Source organism: Coffea arabica, chromosome 6e, assembly GCF_036785885.1.
Source record: "Coffea arabica cultivar ET-39 chromosome 6e, Coffea Arabica ET-39 HiFi, whole genome shotgun sequence".
In the NCBI taxonomy this organism is placed as follows: Eukaryota; Viridiplantae; Streptophyta; class Magnoliopsida; order Gentianales; family Rubiaceae; genus Coffea; species Coffea arabica.
In genome coordinates, this window is record NC_092321.1 from 11,234,740 (window position 1) to 11,259,134 (window position 24,395).

Sequence of the window (24,395 nt, forward strand, 5' to 3'; positions counted from 1 at the left end):
ATGATCTAAGAAATGCCCCCATACTTAGCCGTGCATGATGATGCAACAAAACTTATATATCTTCTAGATATATCACGTTGACTTACAAGTGAGGTTATAATCCCGATCTGCTTAAGTATTTTCTAAACACAAACGGAGAGAATAGATAATAGATGAATTATTTTGACCTTAATAAACTTAGAGGATCTGGACCCCGCGGCTGCACCCACCAGTTGTAGCCTGCAGGCTCTTCCTATAAATAAACAACAATGGCATAATTTGATCAGCGGTTTCTGTAACGGTAGGTTTCAATAGGTATAGTCACTAAGTAAGTGGTAATTAGTTGACATGGGCCTCGCGCGAGGCACTAATTGGTTGCCCAGATTGTGATTGAAATGGTTTTGGAGGAGCAAACGAATAAAGTTGGATGGTCCGCATTAGACATATAATGTAGATATTTAAGGCTAGTACCAGCTGGACAGCTCTTAGCAGGCTTTTGACTTGTTTGTGGACAGGTGATAGCCTTCATAAAAGCATTGAGTAGCCTATGCCACACACATTAGTAGTAAGAAGACAAACGGAAATATGTAGTAATCGAATCACCAAGTTCTTGTGATTTTTGCTACATCACGGTGGTCACGGCGCCGCCGCCTATTCCGTTCACGATAGCGTTCCCCCATGCTCGCTTTTTTTTTTTGGAGTCATTATGGACAGATTATCTATGCTTATGAAATAAAAGATGCAATATTTATGGAATAGAGAAACAGATACATATAACACTAAGAAATACTAAATATAGATTAATATATAGTAATAAAGTAAATACGGATATAAAATTTAATCAATATCATAGCACAGAAGACTTTATTTCATATAGAGGCACCCAATAACACTAATCAACTCAGCACCAGAGGACAAAAATAATAAATAAATATCATCCAAACTAAGCTTATGAAGACATTAAAAAAATAGAAGGTCAAATGGTAAGTAATATCAGCATGACATCAATTTTATGCAAACTCATATTAAATTTATGAACAAACAGTTAACTAACTAATATTAAACAAGACTTTTCATTGGTTTGGGAGAATTTTTTTTTTTTTTTGTAAGGAAAGAAAGAAGAGAAAGGATGCAAACGGATTTGGACGACGGATGAATGCAGCGTTACAGTTTTAAAAAAAAATTTCTCTCCAAACGGGACGGAAATGGAGAGGAAGTTGGAGGATGCCTATTATATTTTTTTTCAAAATGCCACTATTGCCCTTAGTATGCTAAATAAGAAAAAATAAATTTACATATACGTTCTATATCTTTTCATTTCTTTTCTAAATTCCCAAACAATACAATAATCTTTGACCTTCGTTTCTCTTCCTTTCTTTTCCATCGTAACTTAAAAGTTTCCCTTTTTTTTTTTTTTTTGGTCCTAAACTCCCAAACCAAGTCTTAATCTTTTATAACAATCTTCTTAGTGCTGTCAATAAAGCGGCAAAAAACTGATCAAACAGCCACACAAACTAATTTTTTTTGAAGGAATTTGAACCATTAATTTCATTATTCATCACACGATCCCTCCTATAATTGCATAGGATCCCAATCCTGCGCAACCATTGTTCATTCTCAGATGGATTATGGGCTTTTAGTCGCTGCAAGAGAAATCATTGGAGACTTGGGCCCGTTGAGAAATGATGTGCTTGGGCCCGTTTGGATTCAGTTTTTGGCGAAAGAAAAACACTACTTTTGTTTATATATATATTTTTATCTCATATGAATAAAAAATTAAGTTGCAAAAGTCTGTCTACATTGGTTCTCCTTAAAAGATTAATTAAAAAAAAAAAAGTCTTTGGGGAAACAATCGTTTTCCACCTCACAAAAGGTAGTTAAAGAAATTGGGGTTCCATTTCTGACTTTATCGAGAAAAAGCTATTTTCGTCCGCTAATTTAGGCCAGAATCATCACCGGAGTTTTCGGCGCTTTTAAGGCCGGCGAAATTCTCATCTGAACAATAATATACCCTGAGAAATATTTTACTTGATTTAAGTACCAACCTCAGAATCCTGGCTAAAAATTATTTTCTCCATTAGGTGGGGGCATGCGACCCCACAAGGTCGAGAGGTCAAAGTTCCCTAGAATCGAGTCACTCAAAAGCTTGCCTAGGTGAATTAAAGGATCCGTATGAACACCCGTTTTGATTATTATTTTTAGAAATTTTTATTTAAAAAATATATAATAATAATTTGATATATATGACATAAAATAATTTGACGTAAAAAATTGCAAGCCAAACAAGACCAAGTAAAAGAATGCAGCAAGATTCTCAATTGGAATATTGCTGCTTGCTACTATTTTGTCACCAATTAGCTACAAGTGATCTGAAATACTAGATCACAATTTAATCAATAAATTAGAAAAAAAAAAAAACGAATCAACACTAGCAAGCAAAGCTTGGTGCATTACTTTGTAATGTGATTTTGATGATTTCTATTAAATTTAGACAAAAATATTCCTTAGAAAAATTTTAGACAAAAAATATAACATTGTTCACTCTAAGAATGTAGGTGGTATTAAAGGTGGTCTAGGAAAGTTTTTCTTTTTCTTTTCTGTTTTCTGTCCAAAGATTACAATCGAAAGACTGTGATGTGTTCAATGCACGCATAGGGGTTTGACAAATATCGAGCGCAGTGTGTTTGGACAGTAGGTTATTTGTCCAAATTTATTTGCTTACATCACTATTACAATTTTTAATATATCTTTTTATTTCACATACATCACATCACAAAAAGTGTTACAGTACTTATTTCAAATAATATTTCAAATAATCTCCTATCCAAACACTAGAAATTTTGGGTTCAAATCCTTCTAACCTCCTCACTTCTTAAGTTATACAATCTCCCTGCTGAAAAAGATTTTTTTTTTAAAAAAAAATAAACACTTCCTCTATAGTCTATATTTGCAAGTAGCACTTCTTATATTAGTTGGGAAGTGATATTTGCACTTTTAAATAAGCTTTTAACACTTTTTGGAGGCATATTAAGTAGCGAGTGGATCGAAGTGTAAGAGGCTTAAGTGGGAATGCGAATATCAATTTCCTTTCCCTCCGTCCCACTTTAATAGTTCTGGTTTTTTTTTCACACAGTTTAAGAAAAAGTAGTTAACTTTGTTGGAACAATCAATTTAGGTAGCTATTTTCCTAAAATACCCTCATATTAATTAGAGTATAACTTTATGAGAACTTGAATTGATGGTAAAAAAAGAATCAACTCTCATTAAATGGGGTAGGTTTATAGTAACAACAACTTACATTGAATAAGGATATTTTAGAAAAATTAAAATACAACTACATTCTTCAATTGGAAAGTGGATTACAATTTGGGACAGACGAAAAAGGAAAACAGGACGATCAAAGTGGGACGGAGGGAGTATTAGTTAGTTAAAAAGAGAGACTTCTTAATTGAGGATACAATATGTGAACCGAGTTCTTGTGATGAAAAAAAAAAAACTTATTTCTTGCGTCTTATCAAGGTTGATGTTCACTCCTTCATTTTCCTATCTAGTTAATTATCTTCAAATAGGGGAAGAAAGACGCGTGCCTTCGCCACCTTCTTCAACAAAAATCATGTGGCCCTTCTACATGCCTCCAAAGTCCAAATTGCTCAAAACAGAGATAACCCTAATGCGGTTGAGATTTTAATTCTAGCTTTTAGTGATAAGGAATAGCCAATTGGACTCATTTTCATCTATCTCCAATATAACAAAAAAAGGAGAAAAAGAAAAGGAATGATTTCTTACTACCTAACATTTTATTTTAATTTTTTCTCACAAAGTTTATAATACATGTTCATCCTTGAAGGACAATCAATTGGACAATGGAATAATGGTCGCATATCCATGCTAGTCAAGAGAACCAATAAAGAACAGCACACGATGATCAAAGGACACAAACGGTAGGCTAAGTTCTCCGGCCCCCTGCAAAAACAAATGTGGTAATCATTATCGAACATGGGTGCCACCCCACCATGGTTGAAAACAAAAGCTCCAAATCCAACCACTCCTAAGTCCTAAACTCTCTCTTATAAATACTCCTGAATTTACACCAAAAAGCTCCCCCAACTACATTCCTCAACTACTAAAAACTTTAGAATTACTTTTTCCTCCCCGGATGAGGCCGTACCATGGCTCCATTGTCATCTTTCTCCTCCTCCACATTGCAATCACAGGTGCTGCTGTCAAAAATGGAAACAGCTATGCAAGATTTGTGAACCAATTCTTGGCAACCCAAAATGCTGCCCGAGCTGCCCTGCGCATGAGACCGCTGGTGTGGGATGCAAACTTGGCTAGGTATGCACAATGGTATGCAAACCAAAGGAGATTTGACTGCGCTTTGAGGCACTCTGATGGACCCTATGGCGAGAACATCTTCTGGGGCAGCGGCACCGGGTGGTCACCGGCTCAGGCGGCTGCGGCGTGGGTGGTGGAGAAGAAATGGTACAACTACTGGTCTAACTCATGTGCCTTGGGACAGGAATGCGGGCATTATACACAAATTGTGTGGAGACAGACTACAAGGATTGGATGTGCTAGAGTGACTTGTTTTGGTGGCAGGGGAGTCTTCATGACTTGCAATTATAATCCTCCAGGAAATTATATTGGAGAGAGACCTTATTGAATATGCATTTTTTTTCTAACATATTTGCCTTTTGGGCTTCATGTGTATATCAATTGCCGTATTTCTCATTATTATCAAACCCATGCGATTGATGTAAAACATGTTTTTTTTTTTTTGGCAGTGAGAGAGATACTGCTGAATTGTGTTATCTAAGGCTTCCAAATAAAAGTATAGGGATTACTTAATATAGAGGAGCCTTGGAATATTTTAGGTTTTGAAACTCTTTTCTTTAACTTCAACTCCAGTGTGAACATATGATATGTGTCATGTGTCACCAGGTCCTGTTCATCCTTAAAGTCAATACATTTCTGATTTCTCACTTCCCAAGTTTTGTGTATTGCAAAATTTGCATGATATCTTGGCGAAAGCTAGCTAGATAAAACTCATGATAATACTTAGCTACACGTTCGCAAAGGATGGAAATTTTGCTTCACTTTCCAGAACCTAGTCAGTTTCTAATAAAGTTTTCCCTGTGTAAACACAGATTAAACTAAGTATTAGAAGTTTTGAAACCTTTGTGTTTCAGTATCAAGAAGAGAGGGAGGAGAGAAAACGAATTCATTGCCTCATCAGGCAGATTAGTTAATCTCGACATCATGTATGTAATGCATGCCCTGATAATGATAGTCAAGTAATTGGTAGAAATTGATGAAGGTGTTAATCTCGCTGTGGCATTGAGCATTAGACCAGACCAGACAAAGATGCCCTGAAACCTTTCTGCAAATTTTAATGTGAAAGTTGGTAAGTAATTTATGAACTTTGCTATTCAAGAAAGAGTTCATCCAATTTTATTTTACACTTCACTGTCATTTGGTTAAATGTGAATGCACGCGCGTGTGTGGTTTTTTTTTAACCCTTCCACATCTTCTCACATCCTTTTTATCTCAAATTATCAGACACACGATTCGAACCCAGAACTTGTTAGTGAGAAGAACTTTAAGATCCCTAACCATTGGCCAACTCCAGTGGTTAAGTTTGATTAATTGTTTAGTAACATTTTTCCATTTTTTCCTTTTGAGGTGGGGGTGGGGGTGGGGGTTGTGGCTCAAGGGAAGGTTCAATTATATAGAGCTGGCGATGTTGAAATTGGGGGGCCTTTAGCAGCATGCTTTTTAAAAGCTGAATCAAGTGTAACAGCTGGTTGGATGATTTTTTCCTATTTAAAATCTGATTGCAATTCTAAAGTCAGAGCAAATTTCTGTAACTACCGAGATCCCCTTGTAAAGTTTCTTCAATCTACGTAAATAAATCACAGAATTCATTCATGCATTAAGAAGGATTTTTTTGTCATATGTCTTTTTCTTTTTCTTATTGACACACTGTAATCTGTCTATATTGAAAAAAAAGAGGTAAAACTAATGTAGCAGCAATGCTCATATATACATAACAACACAACACTGCATTCATAGGTACATTGATAAACATATGCGTGGTTGCGTTCACATTGATAAAAAAAAAAATGCACTTTGGTTTGTTTGTTTCAGCTTAATATAAATCTGGAAATTAATTTGAGAAGATATGGCATTCATGAAGTCCATTTCATGAAGTCCTCAATGGAGAAACTTGTGGGATGAAGTTCATAGAGTCCATCTACACTTGCATATATAGAATTGAACCTGTTGCCACTTGTTGAGTTTATTTGATTTGATCGTGGGTAGTGAGGAAGTTCAAAGAGCAATATGAGCTACTGAAATTGGGCCAGTGGCGAATGGAGCGTCTGTTGAAGCCTGTAAACTTCTAGTAACCCACTAGGGACGAGCCTCCGTTTTATGGCTCAACTGGTAAGGACTTGATCCTTACCACTCGAGTTTGAGTCCCACAATAAGTCGCCTAATGCTCGGTGTCATGCTTAAGAGTGCAATTTAATCAAACAACTCGATTCGGACTCGTAAGCAGTTCGGTTGGAAGGCTAGACTTGAACTTGACGTTGATTGATTTTGATTCGAGGTCGAGTTACGCAATAAGGTAATCGAGTCAAGTATAAGTAAAAAAAATATATATATATCAAAATTGAAGTATTTTTACTCGAATAGTGCACTACATGAATTCAACCTGATAATGACGGTAACCCAATTTTTAATGTTCGGTGTCATGTCTGAGGGTGTAATATAATCAAACAACTCGATTCAAACTCCTAAGCAGGTAATATAATCAAACAACTCAATTTGAAATCCAAAGCAGATTGGTTAAATGATAACTTAAATTTGGCGTTGAACGAGTTCAAATCAATGTCGAACCACTCGATAAGGTATTCGAGTCAAGTACAAATAGAAAACATTAAAATTCGAGCATTTGTCAAGCCTTTATCGAATAGTGAATTTATAATACAATTATTTATTATAAAATTACATTTATAGGTAAGAGAGTTATAAAATTTGCCAAAACACTAAAGTTTGAGAAATCGATTGAGCTTGATTTGTTCAAGTTCAAGTAAGGTAAAATAAGCTTGAATTCGAGCTTGATTTCGATCTCAACTTTTAAGAATTTTGCACAAGTTCAAATATTTTTACTTGAACAGTGCAGTACTTGAATTCAAATTGATCTTGTGCACGGGGAGCTCTAAGAGGTTCTCCTGACTATTGGAGCAACGCTCAATGATTTTTTTTAGCGCAATAGAATACAGAGGATTGGCAGAATGCTAGCACTAAGAATTCCTTTGATACCAGTCAAATCAAGTGAAGATTAGATGTTCTTCTGCGGAGGAAAAGGGAACCAGTCCATAATCCACAAGTGATCCCGTGAAGAAAAATGTCAACCTCAACATTTCATCAGCACCTCCTCCGAAGATAAGAAGCAGCAGGAAAATCCTGAGCTTGTGAACCAGCATAAAACAAAAACAAGAAGGATTTCGATTGTATTATAGATTCTTGGAAATCCAAGTAAAAGTTGATGAATGCCACGCGGCATGTTCTAGAATGGTTCATGGCATTCCGTGCTGTTCCATAGATGATAGAACTACAAATGGAGAAGCCAGTTCACGGGTGCAACATGGACAACCTGCCCTTCCACCCTTTCTCACGAGTGACGAAACCTTCGAATTATTGGCTTATGCTGGGACAAAAAGCCATCCCTATATTCTATGATCGTAATTCTCTAACGCCTTCCAATTCACACACTCATTGGCTCCAACGCCCCACATAACATGCAGTTTGTTTTTGCAGGCCTATCCTTAATTTGCTCGTGTCATGTGTCCTACAAATTTCAAGAAATTGTTCAATCAATTTGTGGTGTGTGGTCTACATTTTCTTTTTTCAATTCAAGATTTGTCTCTTTGCTCCACTCGTACTGTTAATTAGTCTCTTCACATGTCAAAAACTCTTGCCAAACGCTTATAAATGAGTGCTGCTGCAGTCTCAAGTCAAGTTATCTAAGGTCCTCTATGCACTTTCTTGAGTCCTGCTCTAATTATTCTGTGCTCAAGCCTCAAGTTCCATTCCATACTGACGAAATGAATCCAAAATTTCATCCTCCATTGTTCATTCTTCTCACAACTCTGCTTTGCAACGTCCTCTCAGCATCCTCAGAAGCCTCCCTCCCACCTCAAGCAACCAGGGAAAGGCCAGCGGACAACGAAACAATCTACAAAATCTCCAAGAAACTGTGCTGGAACTGCCTAGCAGAATCCATAGAGTTCCTGTTTTCTCACAACTTAGTCAGAGCTGCAAAGTGGGAGCTGCCTCTCATATGGGATTCTCAGCTACAACAATATGCAAATTCGTGGGCGGGACAAAGGCAAGCGGATTGTGCGCTAAAGCATTCATTCCCAGAAGGCGATTTCAAGTTAGGAGAGAATATATTCTGGGGAAGCGGCTCAACATGGACTCCAACTGATGCAGTCAAAGCTTGGGCTGATGAAGAGAAGTATTACAATTACCAGGCTAATTCATGTGCCGACGGACAGATGTGTGGGCATTATACTCAGATTGTGTGGAAAAACACAAGGAGAATTGGATGTGCTCGAGCTATTTGTGAAAGTGGGGATCTGTTTATGACTTGCAACTATTATCCACCCGGAAATTATATTGGTGAGCGGCCATATTAAGTGACATTTCTTTGAATGTTGCTCGGTCTAGTTCCATTAAAATGTAAAGCTATGCAACTTATATGGGTTAAATTAGTACTAGGTATTAAGATGAAAAAATAAATGCTAAACTACATTTCGAATTAGTGGTGTCCAAAAGCCAAAAAAAAAAATAATAATAAATCAGCATCGACATAGTTCATTTTTAGTATAATATATAGTTATATAACATTAATGTATGGAGTTAAAGAGTTTTTTTTTCTCTTTTTTAATGCTATTTCATATTCTTGTACTTTAACTCGTACATTATACTGAAAAGTATTTTAGGTGATCAGTATAAGTACATTGATTTGTTACTATGATTGTGGATTTAAATCCATTCCTTGAGATTAATTCATAATTGAATCATGAATGAGATCAAACTAAACTCAGCTAAACTAAGCAATTAAGAGCTGAATTAGTTCATCTCGAAAAATTTACCATCCCGAATTCTGATACACCAACAAGCCCGCCTTTCTTTTTCAAAAGCAAATTAGGAAAACTGGGAGTTGTGCTTAAATACTCATTATCGTTGATTAGGCACCCTGTATAACAGGATCCACAAATATTTATGTATGTTTACTATATCTTTTAAAGACAAATTATAAATGCAACATAGAAAAACTGAACCTTTGCTCAGATAGTTCGTCAAGAAAAAAAAAGAAAAAATAATTAAGTGTGGCTGGTAAGGATTTATCTTAAAAGAATTAACAAAATAGTTAATTAAGATTTTGTTGAGGCAGGAAGGATGCTAGCAATTTCTCTGGAAGTTAGAGCAGCCTATCGTCCATTATTCAGGTCAATATTGTCAAGTGCTGATGCACCTGTCTTCAGGTGGTGTATCATAAATGTGGTGAGTTGGTTGGGAATAGTTGTATGTAATACCCGCAGTCAAGATCACATAGTGTCTGGCAAGTGGCAACTAAGATCAGAAAAAATTTTCCTACAATTGGATCACAAAGATTTATTTCCAAAAATTTATCTTTTTTTTTCAACCAATTGATTGTAATTTGTTGGAATTCCGAGTATGTCTTTTAGATTGCAACAAAATCTTGAGGGGTTTATCCCTGTGAGCATGACAGAAAGTTTCTGAGAATGAATCTTGGAGGACAACATTCTTGCCTTGGAACAACTGAAAGGGGGAAAGTTTCTCTAGTCTCGGACACGCATGCTCTCTCTCCATTTCTTGAAATGCAACTTCCGATTGACTTTGAATATTTGATCTAAAATTTGGAAATCTGTATTTCAGTCAGCTAACAAGTGAAACTGATGCTTGGAACTTGTTGGATTCGGACTCCTACGTGTTCTTCTGGTAAAAAATTCATTGGAAGTCTATCCTTCTTGTTCCTCATCTCTCTGTCTTCTTTTAACTATGCTCGAAAATTTCTGGAAATATGGCAATTAATCGGTCGTAAAAGATGTTTTTCCACTGTTTCCAACCGCCCCAAAATATAAGATCCATGAATGGCAAAAGCATCAAGTTCCCAAGTCAAATACTACTATATGAAAAAAAATAAAAAAAACTACTCCTCAGTCACTATCAAATAAACTACTTTACAAGTCTAGTAATTAATTTTCAAGATCAATCAGAATATTTCAAATAAGATTGTAGAGTCCGTCTATTGTACATCAAATACAACTTAAATAATATCATGCATTTCTTTTATTTATCCAAAAAATGTTAACTACCGGCCAAGGAATTGTTTCGGACAATGATAAAATCTTTTCCTCATGACACTGCTAATACTACTACTATCTCTTGCTTTCCTCTGCTTATGCAACCGTAACTCCCGCGCCTCCTCAGTTCTTTGGGACCTTTCCAGACAGAGCTGCCAATTTTACTGCAATTTCTTAAACCCCTTTTGCTCTCTGCTAGTTAAATTTAACTACGCCATATCGCGATTCTTTTTGCTTTACTATTTCCTCCTAGTCCCAACTCGCAAGCCTCTACCCCTCATTTGTCTATAGTCTAATGATTCTCACTTTCCCAACCATTCACGCATGATCACCGTAGCAAAACTACCCCTTCACCCCCCAAGCCAAATCTCAAGAACCCTTTGCACCCCAAGATTTTCTGTCAAAGCTGTGCTGAGTTTCAACTTGGGAATTAGATCAACAAAACCCAGAAAAAAAGGAGGCTTCCTTAGGCTGATTTGGGCAGATTATGAGAGTGGTACTTCGGGTGGGATGGAACTCTTGAGGAAATTAACAAGAGGTTGCTTTCCTGATAGTCCAAAGAAGGGACAGAAGGTGGAAGTTGAATCAGATAATGGTGGCGAGGATTTTTTTGATGCTGCAACTGCTGAATCCAAGGTGCGGCCTCAACACCTTGTCATAATGGTCAATGGCCTTGCTGGAAGGTAAAATAGCTTAACTGTGTATTTGTGTGTTTATCTCTGCATTTTTATGCGATTTTGGTATTGTGGTAATCTTCTAGAAAAAATGGGGTTTTTTTGTTTGGTTATATCAAAGTTAAAAGATAGAAATTTTGGGTGGTTATGTACGGAAAGGTGAGATGAGGGAGTATTAGTTGCTAATTGCGTGCAGTAGCGGTAATAGGTAAAAGGTTACGGTTTTGAACTCATTTTTGGAATTGGTTAAGATAAATGTGGTAGATCAGATAATAGTTCCTCAGTGAATAATTGTTGTTGGAGGAAAATTTAGTTAAGCAATGTAGCGGATTCTCCTTGATGTAATAATCATATAGCTATTTTCATGACGTGAAAGCGCTAAAAGTACAGCTGAGTGAAAGATATAGCGAGGGCTTTCCGTTGGGTATCTGTTATATCCAGCAAAAAGATAATTAGTTGCAAAAGTTCTCCGATGGATGACCAAACTGTGCTAGTTTAGCTTTTGGAACTCTGTGCTTATTAGTTGTGTATCGTTCGTGTTATAGACTAGTGTTGAACTTAGTTTTGCAATAATAAGGATGACTAGAACCGCCAAGGATTCCTGGTATCAGATAATTGTCCAAAAACCACAATTTGATCCACTGGAAATATTCTCAATGCACGTGCTAAAGACTTCACAAGGTACAATCCAGAAAATTGGAGTTAGTAACATGGTATTGCATGGGAAAGGAGTCTAATCTAATAGATGAGGGGTTGGAGTTCTTTGCCAAATGGCATATCCAAATGACTGCTTTGTAAGTTGCAAATATGTAGAACAAGAATATGCACCTTGCTTAGCTATGTGACAAGTCATGTTTACTCAATTTCTATAAATCCACTCAAATCTGCCCATGTCACATTTTACTTCTTTCCCCAACTGAATTAGAACCATTCTTTGCACAATACACCCACCCAAGAACCACTTTATTTCCTATATGTTACCTCTCTCTCTCTATTAAATGTTGGACATTTTCTAGATGCTTCTAGTTTAGTACCTGAAGGGTGTAAGTGGTACAAAGTGCTTGTGATAATATCTTGTACAGGGGCCTTGGTCTTTTTCACCTCAAGTGTAGAAGTGCTTGTTACCAGATTTAATTTTCTTGTGCATAGCGTTCCTGTGCTCATCTCAAATTGTGATCTTTGTGTAAGTTTAGTAATGGGAAAAGGTTACCTTATTTTGATTTCAGACCTCTAAGAAGCTGTGAGATGATCGTCTTAGTGTTTTCAATTTTTTATACTGAGATTATGTGACAGATGTTACAGACTTAAGATAGTGGTTTTGGCAAGAGTAGAATGAGGAAAATTTTATATTAAAGTGCAAGGTTAGGCGTTTTTTGAGTTGTTTACAAGAAAAATAGTACCATGTAACAACAAATGCCATCTTCCATTTAGAGTGTATAGTTTTTTTTTATTTCTCAGTCTATTTTTGGCAAATGGTGTATTACTCGAAGATAGTACTGCAGATCTACAGAGGGCTTGGCAAACATCTAATATGTACCTTTATCGCATTATCTATAGTTGTCTCTTTTCTGCTAGTTAATACTATTTGTACCTTTATAGAAAAAAATTGTAGTTCCTATGTAAATCCTGGAAACTACTTCCGATTGCTATAGGCATTGGTTTAAAACCTATATTCCTCTGCATTTTAGATACAAAGTCTGCAAACTTTTTATTGGTTTTGAAAAATATTTGCTAGTTAAATGAACTATTATACATCTGAGATCTTCAATGTTACAATGAAAATATGTCAATTTAGTATTACTACCCAATGACATATGCCACTATGAGCTTTTTGGACGTGTACCAAGCTTGCTTCTTCTTCTTGATATTCATGAACAAATGTTTCTCTACACTGGTCTCTCTCTGCCATTATCCTGTAGACACTTTATTTCCATAAACACTCATGTATAGGCATGGTACTTCTACGTCAATTTGTAACTCTTGCACCAACTCTTTCACAAGTACTCCTGCTCTGTTCTCAGTGCTGCAGATTGGAGATATGCTGCTGAACAGTTTGTGAAAAGAGTTCCTGACAAAATTATTGTTCATCGTAAGTTAAGCTTTTTCAAAAATGAAAAAGGTTTATTTTTTTCTATTTTTGAATAAATTCTCCATGTTATAATATCCTTGCTTAAACAGGTTTCAGAAGATTTTGCACTTTGTTTGATGTTGCAATAGGTTTTGAAATGCTTAAAGTTGTTTCTGAACTTGGTTGATTGGTTATTCCCCCCCCCCCTTTCCTTTGGTGATAATAATAGTTGATATGTTATTTTTTACTTGAGATGCAGAGATTGGAGTTTTGGGGTTTACATAATATACAGATTGTGTTTCTATTTGCTTTAGCCAATATCGTGTTTAGTAGTTATCTAGTTCTCTTGTTGGTTTTGCTGATAACAGATGCTTTTCTTCTGTTCTTTGCCCTTAGCTTTCCTATCTAAGGTCTTAAAATTTTGTTTGACACTCAATTTTCTTTAGGAAAAGTTTTGTTGTTCTCTTTCTTTTTCATTCTGAGAATTATTGGAATGTGTAGTGATGTTTTTTCCGTTAGCTTTCCGTTTCAAGTTATACTGAACTTTCTTTAGGAAAAGGTTAATTATTCTTTTTCTTTTGCAGTTTTTTCTGGAATGTGCATTGATTTTTCTATCTTCATGGAAGATGATTAAATTATAGAGAAATGTGATTATATTGTAGCTTGATGTATACCAGGTAGTGAATGCAATACTTCAAAGCTGACTTTTGATGGTGTTGATTTGATGGGGGAGAGATTAGCTGAAGAGGTATTTTGCTAATTAGCATTTATCATGCTTCCATTTTTGTTGTATTTCTGGTTACTGGAACTTAGTTTAGTAGAAAAAAGTTATACTTTGACACTATAATATCTAGAGACTGATACACTTCTGTCCTTTATAGTGCAGGTGGTCAATGTTGTAAAAAATTGGCCTGGCTTACACAAGATCTCTTTTGTTGCTCACTCATTGGGTGGCCTTATTGCTAGATATGCCATTGGAAGATTATTTGAACTTTCTGCTAGGATTGGAAATGCTGACCAAAATGAGCCCTCTTCAGTATTGGAAGCAAATAATTCTGCAAAACTCCATGAACTATGTTATGAAGCAAGGATTGCTGGACTGGAGCCTGTAAATTTTATAACATTTGCAACTCCGCATTTGGGTTCCAGAGGACATAAGCAGGTTTCTTCTGTTTTGATATTGTTTCCTGTTGCAAGTAAATTAACTTCCTTTTGTAGTATGTTATTGTGTATAGCTGCTTTTCTTCTGTGGTTTTGTATCAATATTCACCTATTAGAATTGATGAGAATGAATATGGCTCTTGGTCTCCTGATATGATAAAATCGCAAACAGGTTTGAGATTATGCGTATCAAATCAAATTGTGGATCTTAAAATGAGGGTTCAATTTACATCCTGGTGGTATCTGCAAAATTTGCACGCTAGCACTTCCTCAAAGACTTTATCATTCAGACTGACTCAGAGTCCATATATGTGCCTTAAAAACAAATCTAATGTGTTGCACTGTTGAAGCCTTTTCTTTGATATTTTTTTGTCTCTCTGCTTCATCAGCTCCCACTACTTTGCGGTCTTCCTTTCTTAGAGAGAAGTGCATCTCAAACTGCACACTGGATTGCAGGGAGATCTGGTAAGCATTTGTTCCTAACTGATAACGACAATGGAAAGCCTCCTCTCCTCCTTCGGATGGTTGAAGACTCGGATGACCTCAAATTCATGTTTGTACTAAACTTCCATAACCTGATTCTTGATAAGCAATAGTGAAGGAAAAAAGAAGATTATCATCATGATTTGAATAACATCATTTATGACTTATACAGGTCAGCTTTGCAAGCTTTCAAGCGTCGTGTGGCATACGCAAATGCAAACTATGATCGTATCCTTTGTTGGATTAATCCACACTTTGCAAGTCAGATTTTTCCTTTTTATACACAGAAGTTCCTTTTTATACACACTTTGCGTCTTGTGGTCTACCTTTACTGATCTTAAGATATTGTTGGCTGGAGAACATCATCAATCAGACGCCAGGATGAACTTCCAAAGGTGCTTCGCTGTCTCTTAAATTGATTTATGTCTGTCGTACATTTCAACTTCCATCAACTGACTGAACTCTCTTTCTATCTAGGCTAAACTTCTTCTGAAAAATGAGAAGTACCCTCACATTGTTCACGTTGATCAAGGAAGCATGGAAGCCAATAATAGCAGATCATTGTCCATGGTCGGAACAGAAGTAATTGATTTGGAAGGTGCTTTGGCTTTCCTGTGACTGTACATTGTTTTGCCATTTTTACTCATCCTTGATGTCCACTTGTGCCAATATTCAAGTTCTCTTATGTCACAGTTATGAAGAAAGACAAAGTTTCCCATGTTTTTGCTTTTGAGTGTATACGCTCAAGGATAGTTGCACAAGAAGATCTGTAATATTGAAATTTCAACTTTCTTCAAGCCTAAAATGCATTGCTGATTCAACTATGGGATAGGTGGGAATGATCAATAAATTTGTTTCTCTTAGGATACACTGGACAATGTTTCTCTTACTGGATTAATAAACTTGTTCATGTGGAGTAGTGAAAGATTCCAAATATGTTCCTTGGGGTTCTTATGATAGAGGAGAGGAAAAGAGGGAGGAGCAATGGGGTGGGAGCAAGAGTCCTACCATCCTTGTTTGTTCAAAGAGGTGGGGAAGCATGAAAAGTCTCAGATTCTTATGATAGAGAACAACGGAAAAGAGGGAGGAGAGATTGGATAGGAACAAGGTAATTTTAGATGGGGAAGTGTGGAAAAGAGGGCGGTCAGATTGATATGGTGATGGTTTTTTTTCCCATCCATTGTTTTCATTTTCCTTCCATTTTTTCCCCCTTTTTTTTCATTTTTTTTTCTTCAAAGAGCTAAGAGCTACAGGTGTTTGGTGTCACTTGGCTTCTTGAAAATAAGCATCCTTGTTTTGTGAAAGTTTTTATTAATGAGTATAAACATTGTTTGAATACTAAATAATTAATGGGAGAGGATCACTTTGGTTGTAAGATCAATCTTCTATCTTATTATCTTGGTCCTTTGATGTCACCAGAAATTAGAACACAATTACAATAATTTAGGTTGGTATGATCAAATAGAATATCTCATTTAAGAGCAATGAGTTATAAAATATTTCCCATCTTCTAGTAGAAGAATTTGGTCATATTCCTTCTGTCTGCGTTAATGGTGATATCATAAATACTTACTGAAGAAATCCATATTCTGGAAACTTTCATGTGCACCATTCTTGTAGAAGGTAGAGTTCTGACATTCTGTCTCTCACAGAAGCAAAGAACGATGGCATGAATTTTTTGGTTTTGTCAATTGTCGGGCATAGACAGTGTTCTTTTCTAAATATGGCTATGTTTTCTGTCACTTGCTGAGATTTATAATGTATCTTTAGGCTTAAAAGTAAATTTGAATTACTGAACCATCTCTGTGGCCCCTTCTTTGTGATGCTCTTGCAGCACTATAAGTAGCAGTTTCTTAAAAATATAAAAGCAGATATACATGTTACTTTTAATGCTGTTCTCTAATGATGATGTTGCAGGAATAGTCACACAAGTTCAAATCAATACTATATGCAAACGGACTTTTGCTTCCCCTCCCCCTTTTGTCTGTATATAATGGGTCAGTCCATTGTGATAAATGTTGTAAAGTAAATAGTAGATCATATTGCTAAGATGATGTTGAAGAAAATAAAACATAATCATCCAAATACATGCTTGGTTTAGTTTTTTTCCCCACAACAAATGACAGATTGCTAACATACTTTAGATCGAACTATATTTAGTGTCTTTTTTGGGGTTGTGAAGAAAGATTCTTGCTTGTGGATTAAATGTATATAATAATTAGTCATAGTAGTGAGAATGTTATGCATTAGATGCTACTTAGCTTTTGGACAAGAAGTTTCTTTTTTATTGTCGGTCCACCTTTAGTCTGACTAGCAGTTAAAGCTAAAGGATTGGCAATAAAGATTGTCACCCTTTGTGTATATGTATGCATAATAGTATGTACATTGTACATATATATATGTTTTTAACAAGGCATACACGTGCTTCCTTGTCTGCTTGTTATCTGTTTCATATATTTTAAGACAAAAAATTTCAATTCTGGATCTGATGCAAGCCTGCATTTTGTGCACGCAGAGGAGATGATTAGAGGCCTCACTCAAGTACCTTGGGAACGTATTGATGTTAGCTTTCAGAAAAGCACACAGCGATATGTTGCACACAATACCATTCAGGCAAGCTTTTAAACTTGATTGTTATGGTAGTGGTAGTTATGATTGCCTTTTGTCATAAGCTAGGAACATTTGATGTGGATAAAGCACTATAGCTTTTAAAAATCAGAGGCTTGTAGAAGTAAATATGCAATTATCGCACTCAGAGTTTTACTAAATCATCATCATGTTATCCTGTTCTTGGAGTTGTACTTACAGAAATATTCCAATAATTGATATCAACCTAACTTGGACATGGAAGTGTTGTATACTGTCAACAAGAATCACTTGAATAATTTAGGAATGACAAAGCATAAAAAAACACGTTGCTGTCTATCAATGACAAGGTGAAACAGTCTGTTGCCATAGGACTCTGATATAGTATGACTGTTTTCCATATCATTTGGGGATTAGCATGCCCGATAACTTTTTAGAGTAAAAGCATGAGAATGCGTCTACAGGCCTATGGCATAGGCTGTTTGTCAAGATCACTTAGTTGTTTCTTCTGGCTAATGACTTGAGCTGGATTTGGCTCAGTAGTTTCTTGCGCTTATATCTTGGAATGGTTCAAATTTGGGTCACTCGAATATGTAGTTCGTTTTAAGCCCAATGCATTTCTTGCTTCTTTCTTCCAGCTATTGAGTAAAAACTTCTAAAAGGATGAAAGCTGTAAGTCAGAGGCAAAAGTTAGATTTGGTTTGTTATATAGGTAAGGTTTGTATTATTTCCAGGAGGTGTTGGCTGACAATTGATGCTGGCATGTGTTTTTTTTTCTCTTTCTTGGCTTTGATCAAATGACATTTTTACCACTCTAATGCAGGTCAACCGGTATTGGTTGAACTCGGATGGGGCTGATGTGGTTCAGCATATGATAGATAACTTCATTGTCTAAACAATTGACTCCTGGATACTTCTTTTCCGTGTACATTGAAGCCTTGCAAGTGTTTATTCAAGTGATGGGTTAGGTTGCTTATCTCTGTTCGATCGGCCGCATTTTTACATGCCCTCAGTCTGTTTTGTACATATTGTCTTGGACTGTGAAATGTGGTTAATTAGCATCTCGGTCGTACATTCGATGCTCAGTCCTGGCTGCTGTTCGTGAACAATTTTGCATCTTCTCATTACGGCCTAAGTTGCAGCTGAAATAGAAGATCTTCGCCTGGAGCCTTAAGGTTCTAGACAGAAGGGTAGAGAGTGGAGAGTTACTTTTCACTAGATATACATGTGGTTAGCAGGCTGGGAAGCATACAACTAGTCCCTTGTCCAGCTAGATAGAAGAGAAGGGAGAAAAAATGCATGACGCCACAAGAAAATTTTAATTACAGAACTATTGAATTAGCGGCTGAGCATCTTTGGATGGTCATTTTCGCTGCTAAAAGGATGTGTGGACAATTATTTCCTCCATCCGCCACAAGAACTATTGCAATTAGCAGCCGAGCATCTTCGGATGATCATTTTCGCTGCTAAAAAGGATGTGTGGAAAATTATTTCCTCTATCTCATATCTCATTACTTGTGGTATTGCATGAGCGTCCCTGTATTTATATAACCTAAATATTGACCTAGTATGGAAGAGCTTCGTTTTTTACTGCTCTTTGTTTACAGATGTCTCTTGTTTTCATCCACTTGGTGGTTGTAGAGCTGCTAATTGGCGTACTAGGCCACCGGTAAGATTTGTAAAAGGACTTTGGAAAACCCTTTTCTTTTTTTCTTCTGTAACTAGGAGTTCTGCATATTTCTATGAGCTGCAAACAGAAAGCTCTGCTGGGGCCTTCCATCGTTTCCTGATTTGAAGTTGCTAGTCCTACATCAGTGCTAAGTTTTACAAGAAGTACTATTTATTTTCTCTGCATCCAAATAAAGGGATTTGATTCTGTGTTTAAGCCGTGCGCTTCCATGGTAACAAGGAAAAGGAAAAATCAGTTGATTCTGTGTTTGAATACCCATTATTACAAGTCAAAGTATTGAACCACCAAAACTTTTTGAAGTCTATCATTACGATATTTGCACCCAACCTGCTGTTCTACCAGTTTTTGTCTTTCTGAAAGAAGTTTGTTCTCTTTCCGCCGATATTAATAGATACCTAGAGGGATTGGCAAATGATATTAGCACTTCAAAAAAAAATCCTCTTGCACTCCATTCCTTTTTTATGCGCCTAAAGGGAGAGGGATGGAGTGCAATAAATTTTTCTAAAAGCGTCAATAAACATATAAAGTTCGACAGTTCTCACACTTGTGCTTGCTACGTTCACTTACCAAATATTTTTTTCTTTTAAATAGGAATTGAATTTCACGCTACTTGATAAAAAAAAAAAAAATTATATGTAGTTTACCTAACAAATTTTATTGATATTTGTCGAACGATGAATCAGGGCTGGCAATAGCCCTTAAGATAGCCAAAGCTGCGTGGTTACACCGTCTGCATCAGTTGATGGTGCAACGTATTTCTGATTGGAGAGGAGAAAATGGTTTCCGGTTGAGCCCAGCCTGTGGTGTAAGAGGTGTAGGTAATGATGCGTCATTAACAAATCCAATTTCGACTAAGATGCATTTTATCGGCTTAAACTATACCTACGTATCGTTTTGTACCTCAGATGTAACTGTATAAAAATTGCTCCCTCATCAAATAACTCTTAAATGGTTTGGTTGCAAGTAATTATTATTTTGACCGAATTCACAAATGCCGGGCACAATATTAATTGACTAATGCTGATTTCTTGAACCAAATATAGAAGCATGGGGAAAAATAATTTATTCTTTCTCCATTGGCTTCGATACATTAGCAACGTCAGAATCTATCTGTATAGAGTTCAGAGTTGAAGGAAGAAGATGAAATTGCTTTCTGCATAAAATGTCATGGTAGCCACTTAGGCCTCTCCTTGTTGTTTAGGGATTTCCTCAACTTCAAACATTTTCAACCATGCTGGTGATTGAAGTTCTGTTTACCATTTGAATTAGTTGTGGATACAGGATCTTCAGTAATTGTGTTAAGAGGATCTTGAGCAGGCACTTGATACTGAGTCACTTCAGATGGCATGTCTAGCTCTTCTGCCAGCAGACTTGATAAACTTTTGCAGAACTGGTAAAGCATGATTAGATTACTAGAATAAGTAATCTATCTGGTTATCAAATGGTTTTAAGTTTAGGTCTCAACATACACAGGAGCGTAATACTACTACCTCTTTGTACAATCCCAGCTCCCCTGTTGATTTTGATACTTGTACAACACAATGTTGAGGGGCCACCTCGATAACCTAACATTTGAAATAACACAATTTATGAAATCCTTAACATGATCCCTGTACACGAAGCATAGCATGAGAATTTACCTGGGCTGAGAGGTCAAGACAGGATCTTGAACATCTAGTCATCTTCCGCCGGTGCATTTTCATCTGAAATTATTTATAAAGGACTTATTTTCACTTGAAATGCATGAAACATTCTCTTGAAAGGTCTAGATTTTACCTTTGAGTGGTTCATCATTTCAACTGCCAGATGCACATCCTTTGCAGCAGCCTCAATTTTCTCTATGGTTTCATTGACTGTGTGTCTAGATCCTATTGTTTTTTTCTCCTTTTCATTTCCCTATTATGCAACAGAAACGTCTGTGACTTTTTCAATGGAGGGGGAAGCATTCATAGGATGAGCCAGCTTGAGTTTTGACGTGTACTTGCCTTTTCTTCGAAGAGTCTTGACAAATCTAGGTCATTTGACATTGCTATAAGCTGGAAAGCATTTATGAAACTCGAGGCACGGGGGACACTCACTTCTGTCTCAGTTTCCTATACCAAAATCAATTGATTTAGCAATGGCTTATCACTTTCTTGTTCTCAGTGTTGCTATATTTGTTTAGCCATTACCTTGAGTGAAGTGAATGCTTCATGAACATCATCCACATTGATATCCTCTTCCTGCCCTATTTCCTCAGCTGGCTCATAGTCCATCTGAAACCAGTGATGGTCAACGATTTCTGCTATAGTTATTCGCTGCAAATCAAGAAAAGAATTACCTTTGTTCCTCATATTCTTGGCCTAAATTTTTATCCTGCTATTTTGAAACTTACAGTTTTTGAGTTTGGATCGAGCAATCTAGAAATGAGCTGTTTTTCACCTTCTGTGAACCGCTCTGGAAATGCAAATTCTGCTTTATATATCTGCACTGCCAGCCAAAGGTAGTTACTCTGTGAAGTTCTACTTGGCCTGTGGTTTCTGTTGCAAAATTTGGAAGTCATCATACCTTTCTGTACAAGTTTGTCAGGTTAGAGTCGTCAAAGGGTAAATATCCAGCCCGCAGTTCAAAAAGTATTACTCCACAGGACCAAACGTCTGCAGCTGCTCCATCATAGCCGTTATCAGTTAAAAGCTGTTCATCAAAGACAAAGTGTTTGTCACAGTTGGAGGGAACTTTACCTCCATCCCATCAGGAAATTATTCCCGGCTTTTTCACACAAATTTTTGACATCCGTTTTAGGTACACCTTTTAGTTTCAGATTTTCACCCGAAAGCAAATTCTTCAACCGGAAAGAAAAAAGTAACACTTGCCTCTGGTGCTACATAGCTTGGAGATCCGCATGCAGTAGAGAGTAGGCTTCCTGGTTTCTGAAGTAGAGGATCAGCTAACCGTCAGTTAAATCTTAAAAAGAGCTGGGGCAAAGGATAATATGGAGAGGTCACTTTAGACAAAAGTATCCTACCTGTTTTAGTGCACTAAGGCCAAAATCTGACACTTTCACATTTCCTTTGTTGTCCAGAAGCAAGTTTTCTGGCTGCAAGTAAAGAATATGCAAGATTACATATATCTGCATTTAGTATCTTGACTAGAAATCAGAAAAGGATGTGAGAAGTAATCCATGCTAACCTTTAGATCTCTGTGATACACCCCTCTACAGTGGCAATGATCTACAGCATCAATTAGCTGCTGGAAGTATTTTCTTGCTTCTCTTTCGCTTAACTTCTTCAAATAAGACTGAGATAAGAAATGGCATGGACTTTAGTCTTGAATGACTCGTTTCCATGGATAGTAATTACTGCCACTAGGTAAAATGTGGTCTTTTTGAAGCTTACCAGCTTATCAGAAAGCTGTCCCCCTGACACATACTCCATAACAATGTAAATTTTGGTTTTTGTGCCTAGTACCTGAAATTAGAGATCAACTACTGGTAATGAATGGATAATTGATTAGCATCCCATGATTGATTCAAAAGAACAAACCTCGTAAATTCTAACTATATTGGGGTGATGTAGAAGTTTCATCGTCCTGATTTCTCTCGACACCTAGATGAAAATTTTAGACTTAGAGATAAAACAAAAATGCAAAATAGAGAAAGCTCAAAAACTGTAAACTAAAGATAGACAAATGTAGTTGATATGCTGGTAAAATTACCTGTTGCATCAAGTTATTTTTCAAGACCATTTGCTTGTCAATGATTTTGATTGCTACATATTGTCCATTGGTTGTGTTTATGGCCAATTTCACCTTGGCAAAGGAGCCTTCTCCAATTGTTCTGCTAAGCTGATACTTGCCAATCTTGTCGGAGAATCCCATGCTTCATGAGGAGAAAAACCAATGCCTATCCCTCAAGATATTTATTTCCAACAAAGGCTGCAGCTTCTTTTCCCTGAACTCCCTGGAAATGTTTGATCGTCCCCGTGTGAAGCACCTGCACTTCCAGTCTTTCGATGTATTCTGAGAATGATTGATTAAAACCCCGTTCTTGTGGCTCTGGCAGTTTTAAAGAAGAGGGCCACAATTTTTTATGTTGAATATTTGTTCTTACAAAAATTTAATCAAATTTGAACTCTGTCTCCTTTGTGCATGACGCAAAGAAGGGTGGATTGACCTGCATGCTGGCTGGCTGGTTGGTGAATGAGAGAGATGGGAGTTTGAATGGAAGGTGAAATGAGTTTGTGATTCCAAATGTATCCTTTTCCTTCAAACTAACCCTCTGGTTGCCGGTGGGAGTAACTTTGTGGGAAACAAGCCTGGTAAACCAATAAACCAGAAGCAACATCTGACAAACTTCCAAGCCTAATGGATTAGAGACCACATGCACCATGTCAACGCATGATTGGTTTCTCGTCTGTTATTTTTTTTCTTTTAAACTTTCAACAGTCAAATTGAAAGCCCAGAAATTTCAACCTAATACTGTATACTTGTTTTAATTCTGCCAGTCCTTCAGAGATTAGAGAAGGTTAGGTGAAAGTACTAATTTCCTCCGACTCCAATAACGTTATTGGCACCGACAGTGCTTTGGGCTGGTGATCAACATCAAGAACTCAAGTTTTAGTGGAGTGAAAGGTCAATAGTTTAACTCTTGCCTCCCATCAATTTGCTACTATATATTCTATATATAACTGTCACGTTTAATGACTTTTTCCGATGATGATTTAACTCGCACTAGTATAGATTAGATTATAGATAACGTTATTGGCAGATAATTTGTGAAGATAACGAGTCTTAGCGAAATCCGAAGCGGGGGTCCTTGCTGAGTTGAGCATCTCTCTGGGGCTAGGCCTCTCTACTTCGTTTTCCACATTATCCTGTTTTTCGGCTGGGGCAACATTGAAAAACGTTGCACTTAAAATCATCTAGTCATTCTTGAAATCCAAGAGCCCAGGACAAAGTTTCTCTGGATTTGAGGCTTTTACAATTGTCGTCCCAGTTATCTGAAACAATATGTAAACACTACTATGGCAAATATAATAATATGAAAAACTCGACAAGTTTTGACATCCCTTGAAATGTGTATCACAAATTCACAATCTATCTTATCTCTACTCAATTAAAATCAGTCACTGCTATTTATTAGCTGTAGGCTCCAATAAAAAAAATGTGATTGCAGAAAATCCACATCCATTTCCTTTCTGATGTTGCCATCCTCTCGAGTCTCGAGTCCCCATACAGCAAACAAGCTGCTGCGTTTGAAATTTTTTTTTTCCCCTTCTTCTTTTGGGGTGGTGGTAGATTGATGCTGGACGCAGACTCTGCGAATTAGTATGCCATAAATCCAACTTGTCTTTGCTTCTAGGGACCCCCAAAAAATA

General features: G+C 36.7%; 4 protein-coding genes across 7 annotated transcripts; 3 read left to right on the top strand and 1 right to left on the bottom strand.

Moving 5' to 3' along the window:
• Nucleotides 1-3,839: 3,839 nt before the first annotated feature.
• LOC113695309 (pathogenesis-related protein PR-1) lies at nucleotides 3,840-4,961 on the top strand. The gene has a single exon (XM_027214347.2). The coding sequence runs from the start codon at nucleotides 4,136-4,138 to the stop codon at nucleotides 4,640-4,642; it is 507 nt and encodes a 168-aa protein (XP_027070148.1). The 5' UTR covers nucleotides 3,840-4,135; the 3' UTR covers nucleotides 4,643-4,961.
• Nucleotides 4,962-7,895: 2,934 nt separating this feature from the next.
• Nucleotides 7,896-14,184, top strand: LOC140009505 (pathogenesis-related protein PR-1-like). 2 transcript variants are annotated; one of them, XM_072055248.1, is made up of 4 exons: nucleotides 7,896-11,062; nucleotides 13,075-13,142; nucleotides 13,784-13,869; nucleotides 14,003-14,184. In XM_072055248.1, the coding sequence occupies exon 1, from the start codon at nucleotides 8,022-8,024 to the stop codon at nucleotides 8,682-8,684; it is 663 nt and encodes a 220-aa protein (XP_071911349.1). In that variant the 5' UTR covers nucleotides 7,896-8,021; the 3' UTR covers nucleotides 8,685-11,062; nucleotides 13,075-13,142; nucleotides 13,784-13,869; nucleotides 14,003-14,184. The 2 variants fall into 2 exon arrangements, with proteins under 2 accessions (XP_071911349.1, XP_071911348.1); XM_072055247.1 differs by lacking the exon at nucleotides 13,075-13,142 and having other exon boundaries at nucleotides 13,799-13,869.
• On the top strand, nucleotides 10,704-19,060 carry LOC113695826 (uncharacterized). 2 transcript variants are annotated; one of them, XR_003449630.2, is made up of 11 exons: nucleotides 10,704-11,062; nucleotides 13,075-13,142; nucleotides 13,799-13,869; nucleotides 14,008-14,283; nucleotides 14,672-14,835; nucleotides 14,938-14,993; nucleotides 15,108-15,160; nucleotides 15,243-15,363; nucleotides 17,281-17,378; nucleotides 17,990-18,063; nucleotides 18,175-19,060. XR_003449630.2 is itself a non-coding variant. In XM_027214989.2 (10 exons), the coding sequence occupies exons 1-10, from the start codon at nucleotides 10,704-10,706 to the stop codon at nucleotides 18,244-18,246; spliced, it is 1,338 nt and encodes a 445-aa protein (XP_027070790.1). In that variant the 3' UTR covers nucleotides 18,247-19,060. The 2 variants fall into 2 exon arrangements, 1 of the variants encoding a protein (XP_027070790.1); XM_027214989.2 differs by lacking the exon at nucleotides 17,990-18,063.
• A 991-nt stretch (nucleotides 19,061-20,051) lies between these two features.
• LOC113692171 (CBL-interacting serine/threonine-protein kinase 21-like) lies at nucleotides 20,052-23,121 on the bottom strand. 2 transcript variants are annotated; one of them, XM_027210541.2, is made up of 14 exons: nucleotides 22,735-23,121; nucleotides 22,563-22,625; nucleotides 22,416-22,487; nucleotides 22,210-22,317; nucleotides 22,046-22,117; nucleotides 21,894-21,950; nucleotides 21,589-21,714; nucleotides 21,416-21,505; nucleotides 21,213-21,338; nucleotides 21,027-21,134; nucleotides 20,818-20,937; nucleotides 20,682-20,744; nucleotides 20,529-20,606; nucleotides 20,052-20,431 (listed from the first exon to the last, which is right to left on the bottom strand). In XM_027210541.2, exons 1-14 carry the CDS (start codon nucleotides 22,894-22,896, stop codon nucleotides 20,267-20,269), a joined length of 1,410 nt encoding a protein of 469 aa, XP_027066342.1. In that variant the 5' UTR covers nucleotides 22,897-23,121; the 3' UTR covers nucleotides 20,052-20,266. The 2 variants fall into 2 exon arrangements, with proteins under 2 accessions (XP_027066342.1, XP_027066343.1); XM_027210542.2 differs by having other exon boundaries at nucleotides 20,532-20,606; nucleotides 22,735-23,120.
• Between the last annotated feature and the right edge of the window lie 1,274 nt (nucleotides 23,122-24,395).

Bases quoted from the DNA above. Each gene is read 5' to 3' on its own strand.
- LOC113695309 (XM_027214347.2), top strand. From the start codon at position 4,136: ATGAGGCCGTACCATGGCTCCATTGTCATCTTTCTCCTCCTCCACATT.
- LOC140009505 (XM_072055248.1), top strand. From the start codon at position 8,022: ATGCACTTTCTTGAGTCCTGCTCTAATTATTCTGTGCTCAAGCCTCAA.
- LOC113692171 (XM_027210541.2), bottom strand. From the start codon at position 22,896: ATGGGATTCTCCGACAAGATTGGCAAGTATCAGCTTAGCAGAACAATT. The intron at 21,951-22,045 runs GTAGGATACTTT...CCTCTACTTCAG, and splicing joins GCCTTAGTGCACTAAAACAG to AAACCAGGAAGCCTACTCTC. The intron at 21,339-21,415 runs GTAAGTTTCAAA...CTTGATTTGCAG, and splicing joins TCGATCCAAACTCAAAAACT to CGAATAACTATAGCAGAAAT.
- LOC113695826 (XM_027214989.2), top strand. From the start codon at position 10,704: ATGATCACCGTAGCAAAACTACCCCTTCACCCCCCAAGCCAAATCTCA. The intron at 14,994-15,107 runs GTATCCTTTGTT...ACTGATCTTAAG, and splicing joins CGCAAATGCAAACTATGATC to ATATTGTTGGCTGGAGAACA. The intron at 17,379-18,174 runs GCAAGCTTTTAA...ACTCTAATGCAG, and splicing joins TTGCACACAATACCATTCAG to GTCAACCGGTATTGGTTGAA.